The following is a 6,000-nucleotide window of genomic DNA, read 5'->3' as shown; positions in this document are numbered from 1 at the left end:
TAATGAAATTATATTTTTAATGCGTAGGACTGTAAATCAGTTAACTTCATCGGGACTGAAATACATAGGAAAGTAAAAAATTGTGGTTACAGGTAATTTCTCTGCTGTACATATGTATACGTTAGACCGTTAAGTGGCAGCAAGGATGAGGTTATGCAGACTGCTATAGAGCCCTTCCACCACAAGGTGGCGCAAGTGACACACACGCACATCGCTTTACACAACTTTGACAATATTTTGCTTTGTCACCCTCAAGCTAATAAGGCCTTTGGTACATGTAAAAATAAACTAACCAAAAAACGGCAACGCAACACAATAATTCCCCTCCCCCTCGACTCACCATCTGCTGCATTCCTTTATTCAGATTATTGCTTCAGCTCCCAAATTGTCCAATTGTCCCCAGCCCTCCAGGTTACCCCCGGCCGGCGGTCCTCGCTGCTGTCAGGTCTGGAACACGTCCCTTCACACAGAAGGGGGCACACTGAGGAGCAGGGGTCATCCATGTGCTATTTAATTCCCTAAGCTTGAGGAACATCGAGGCACTTCAACAAGAGCTAACCAATTCTCTGCTGTAGAAACTCAGAATTTCTGTGTAGAATACTGACAAAAGGGGTTATGTATTTTATACGCAGCAGACACTTACTATAACGACTTTATAATAATACCTATTAACATACTTTAATGTGTTTAAATGTGCTTCCACAGCGACTTGAAGCAGCCCTGGTACCAGCACTCAGCTGAGCAGTGTTATTTTTGGCAGCCAGCTCAGAGGAACTTCAGTAGCACCCTCTGCTCCCACCAGCAGTCGGGCCAGACACAGCACTAACACCCCAGCCAGTTTCCTCTGCACACGGAGCTCCGAAAGAGTTCATTTCTCCAAAATCAGCCAGTATCAATTAGCAGCAGCGTGATTTAGGCTCCTTATAATTACCTGCCTTGATCTTAGTATTTTGTGTTGTGTATCTGGCATGGCTCTTCATTGGCATTGATACATGAAGCAGTAACGCATTCACACTACACTGAGCGAACGACGACTGTAGGATTTGATATAAACAAACACATGATTAAAAAAAAAAGAAAGAGCTTGGCTTAATATGAAACAAAATCTCTTCCTTAGCATTCCTCTACTGACACTAGTAGGGACCCTTTCCTCCAAGGAAAAGGGAGGGGAGAACAGCGTATTAAGCCATGATTGGTAACTAATTGGCTACAAAACACCTGGTGTGTTTTGCAGGATGCACAAGACAATCTCCAAACATCTATCTTTCATCCATCAATGCTAATGGGAATTCAGATTTTTGACAGGATTACACATATATGGAAAAAAACCCCACCCAAAACCTCAAAAAATGACAGAGCAGCTCCAGTGAGTAAAAAAAGTCCCAGGTCCCACGACCTGGTGCAACCTTGAGTGCTCGAGCACGTTCAATTCAGGGGTAGTCCCTTCTGCTCTAACGTGCTCTAATCTAACGTTTAGGATGAGCATTTTACAAGTGATAAATGGGACCTTTACATCCCCACTTAGGTTGCGCCTCAGAAAGGAGTGTACACACCTGGGAGGCAAGAAAACCTCACCTGTCCCAAACAGAAGATGACTTACACTTGGTGTAAATGGTGACAAGAAAGCTCAAGCCAAGAAAACAAACCAGAAACTGTGTGCCCTAGAGAAATGCAGTGCGATTGTAGGATCAGAGCTTAGAGACTTGCTTCTGTCTTCCTACAGGGAGGGAAGAGGCAAGATTGTGGTTCTTTTTGCAGGCACTTTTCATTAGTGAGCTCGTGAAAAAGCAGCATGATTCAAAATATGACAAAACCCATCTAAATAAAGCAGCACTTTCAAGAAGTGTCTTTGCTTGAAAACGCACAGTTATAAAATCAGACAAAACTTTTTAACTGAAAAGTGAATTCCCACTTCACAAAAAGCCCTTTAAAGATCAACAGTCACAACTTCTACAGGGGAAAAAAAAAAAACAACAAAAAACCAAAACCAAACCCCAACCAAAATAAAATGTGGAGTTCCCATTTTCCAGCAGAGTACACACTGAAAAGCCACTTTACAGGGGCAGCCTCAAAGGCCAAGAGTATTTTTCTGGGATGTTAGAGGTTCACCTTGATCCACCAGGGTTATTCCTGTCCTACCTCTAGAGACTGTGCCCGGTGGAAGAGTTTAAGGACTTGTTTGGCTGGTGATCACCTGGCCCTGAGCGGAGGCACTGAAGTGGCAAAGGTGAAACGAGCGTGCAAGGAGGGCTGTTACACCCTCTTCTGGCACATGTCTAATTGTGAAACCCCTGCCACAAAACTGTTGTGGTGGCTTAAACACAGGAGCCTGAAACATCCCAGATCTGTTGAAGCCCATACAAATTCTTCCCTGCTTGGTGGGGTTATTCCCTCTTTCCCGTTTTCAGCTGTTCCACTTCCAGCTGCTCTCCCTCTTCTCTCTGCATATTTTTCCCCCACTCTTCAAAATAAAATAAAGCCCTATCTCTCAAATCAGCATCAGATTTTAAGAAAATTGTCCTTTTGGCCCTCAAAAGGCACACTTGGCAACGTGATTTGCAGGCAGAAGCTAAGAGCCGTTACCATAGAGAGGAGTGTGGATACAGGGACACAGAAGCCCCTGGAGAACCCAAGCCTGTAGATGCAGCAGGTCAAGCAAGCACTGAGTCCCAGCTGCCCTCGCTGGGCCCATCCCTTCACTTTGTGGCAGGGTTCTTGGGAGGCTGCAGTTTGTAGGTGCTGAAGTAGCTCACCACCTGCTGAGGGACTTCTGCCAGGACACACTGCGCCAGAGCTTCCTTCGGAGACTTAGGGGGAAAAAAAAGAAGACCAAGTTTCAGTTTCCACACCAGATCCTAAGATGGGTAACGAGCACCTGCTCTTCTAGGGCAAAGCCTGGCATTTTACAGAGGTGTTTACACCCCTTGTGGGACAGATGGAACCTTCCCTGATACCTTCACCTCCTCACTCGTGACACCAGGAGCCAGCTGGCTGCCCCCTCCCACTGCAGGAAGAGGAGCTGGGTGTGCAAAGTGCTGCTGTGTCTCTGGACACCTTTTGTCACCCAAAATAAAGCACGGATGTCAAACTTCAAGAGACTCCCACTACCTGCTGGAGGTGACCCATGATCACCTGCACCAAGTCTCCCCCACAGGAACTCTACTGCTACACAGCAGCTCTTCTGGAGAGACTGGTTTTAGGGTAAGACTAAGTATCCAAGGGAAAACAATCCGCCCCTTTTTTTTGGAACAGAAAGCATTTGGATATATAATTTTATACTGAATATTGACCTTAGTTAATCTACATTCAAGTGCATTACTCAGCGAGCACATTCTGTACTCATTTTTGCTCTCTTTCTCCGTTCAGTTTGCCCAAGTTGCTCTGAGATTAAACAAAGAACTTGTATCAAAAGTAAAAGCAAAAATAAAAGCAGAAAGACAAAATAAGAAGGTATAAGGAGTATTATTAACAGGGTCAATATAAAGAAACGAAACAAAAAATTAGAACATATTAGGATGGAAATAAAAGTATTGATCTTATCTTCCCCATCCTGAGGAAATCTTGGTGTGGTTTTTTTTTTTTTTTAATCAGCTTTTTCCAGCAATATGACATTTAAAAGTTAGACTACAGCAGTCTGGGAGTATTTTATTGAGTTCTACAGCAAAAAAATCAGGATTCCACTCTTTCACTAGCCATTTTTTTCATATATTTGCTTTAATGAAAATGAAAACCGCTATTGTGCCCACACACAATTTCTACTGATTACAACCTCCCTGATTTAATCTTGAATTTTAACACTGCACTAAAATGTGAGACTAATCCATATTTACAAATGGGCATCCACAATAAAAAACACTTTTCCGTAAGAACAAAACCACACTAAGTTCTTCCAAACGAAAACCACATCCATCTGTTTAATCAAGTCTGGGGAAGATTTACAAAGGTCATTTCCCTGCAGCAACTTATTAGAAATGCGGTGCTTAAAGCAGAAATGGAGTCTTTTTAAACATGAATCAGCTCACCAAATGGAAATTCTACAGATGCTGAAGTCTTCTGTCTTTTTTTTATTATTATTATTTTTTAGCATTTGATAAATATGTATCTCAGATCTTCAGAGTTCATTGAGAGAGAGTGCAAAAGCTTAGGGCTATAGGTAGGATACGCCAGCAAGCCCAGCACGCCTCTACAGTGCTAATTAGGCATACCATTAAAATTACTTACATTTTGGAACTTCCTGAAGGGCACGAACTGGACAATGTCTCTGACGGCTGGTTCTCCTGACGAGGACCGAAGAACTCCATTGTCACCATCTAGAAACTCCATAGCATCGAAGTCTGCTCCCCCAACACCAACGATGATGATGGACATGGGCAGTTTTGAAGCATTAACGATGGCGGTTCGAGTCTGATCGAGGTCCGTTATCACACCATCCGTGATGATCAGGAGTATAAAGTATTGCTGTCAAACCAAGAAACACCGTCTTGTGACAAAGAAATAGGAAACATGTAGGGGCACAGACCTAAAAAAATGCACGTGCAGACTAGGGACTGTTGTCACTTTGAGCATGTTCAATGCACTCACTGAATTTCACAGTCCAACTAAGCTGTGGCCAGGCTTCATCTGTACAGTCCAAAGAAATTTATAAGGACAACATAATCTTTTAAAAGAAGTAACCTTTAGACAGCTACCTCCCAAAAACCCAGCGGTATCACCCCTCTCCTCTCCAAAATCCCCAACAAACCAATAAGTAAGCTATCTTCTGAGTATTTGTCCCATGATAGAAGGCAGTTTACTGAGGTTTTGGACAGACTACACCTGTGAAACTTGTACTTGTTTCCTCTCTGGTCTATCAACACCTTTATGAAATGCTGCCCTTCCCTTCAGGCAGTTAAGAACAGTCAGATGAACAAAAGAGCACTACCAAGGGTAACGGAACAGGCCTTCATTTTCATAGTGTACCCAAAAATCCTGAATATACATTAAACCACATCGTTTTCTGCTGAAAAAACCCAGCATGCCTGTTTTCAAATTCCTTTAAGCATGTTTTCTAGCTGCTTTATGAAGTTAATTACCAAGGCCACCTTGCAGTATTTCAGTAATTTATTCAAGTATCACTGGGATTGCTCCCACTCTACTGCCAGGGCTTCTAAAAGGTGGCATTTGAGCCTCCACTCTGGACTGAAGTATCAAGCAGCAGTTAGAAGTTCAGAAACTCTCTGAAACTACTATTTGAACTTCTGATCTTCTCTCACTTGGTTCATATCAGATGATTACTGGGCAGCACAAATTCAAGTTCCAAAGGTACTCCCAGTATCCTTAGAAGTCCTCCTCTTCTGTACTTTGCTTCCCATCTTCCCTTATCTGCCTCCAAAATAATTGGTTTTCCCTTATCTCCCGTGTTCAAGTACCACCTTGTCTCCTTGCTCCTCCCCACCACTCCATTCCCTGACTCCAGCAAGAGTGTCTGCAAACCATGAGGATCAGAGAAGGCTGTGACCAGCAGCAGGAAAGCCCATCACATCCCATTTATTTCTTGCTCACACTACCCACATACTGGAATAAAAAAATCAGAACTCAACCCAAAGTATCTGCGATAGGTGTGAAATGGCAAGGCATCAAAATTTCTTAAACATGTCCTTTCAGGCAGAAAAAACATAGATCTCTTGCTGGGTGTATTGCACTTTCAGGAAAAAAGGAAAAATAAAGGTACAAGAGCTGTTGCTAAATTCCTTCTATCTCTCTCCATATACAGATAGATGGTGATGACAGTTACAACTGGGAGACTACCAAGGCAATACCTTCTATAACTCTTGGCATACAAAAATCCATAGCTCTTCTCCAAATTGGTTTCCACAGGTTTATATTTATATGCAAAATAGCTAGTTTTCTGTTCCGATTTTACACGACGTCTGATACACCGGTATATGCTCTAATAAGTTATTTACAATACATATGGCTTCAGATTTGCTGAACTCACATGGATTATTATCTAAATGATTT

General features: G+C 42.6%; 1 protein-coding gene across 3 annotated transcripts in view; it reads right to left on the bottom strand.

Moving 5' to 3' along the window:
- CPNE3 (copine III) overlaps nt 1–6,000 on the bottom strand; it is a 32,245-nt gene continuing 26,245 nt past the window's right edge. For all 3 annotated transcript variants that reach the window (XM_014965369.1, XM_014965371.1, XM_014965370.1), the window contains exons 15-16: nt 4,222–4,458; nt 1–2,807 (exon numbers count right to left, since the gene is read on the bottom strand). In XM_014965369.1, coding sequence (XP_014820855.1) covers nt 2,697–2,807; nt 4,222–4,458 — 348 coding nt within the window. In that variant the 3' untranslated portion in view covers nt 1–2,696. The remainder of the gene's footprint in view (nt 2,808–4,221; nt 4,459–6,000) is intronic.

This window comes from Calidris pugnax, unplaced genomic scaffold (genome assembly GCF_001431845.1).
Source record: "Calidris pugnax isolate Ruff unplaced genomic scaffold, ASM143184v1 scaffold41, whole genome shotgun sequence".
Classification (NCBI taxonomy): Eukaryota; Metazoa; Chordata; class Aves; order Charadriiformes; family Scolopacidae; genus Calidris; species Calidris pugnax.
The sequence above is the reverse complement of the archived record's forward strand: the minus strand, read 5'-3'. Positions and strand labels throughout refer to the sequence as shown.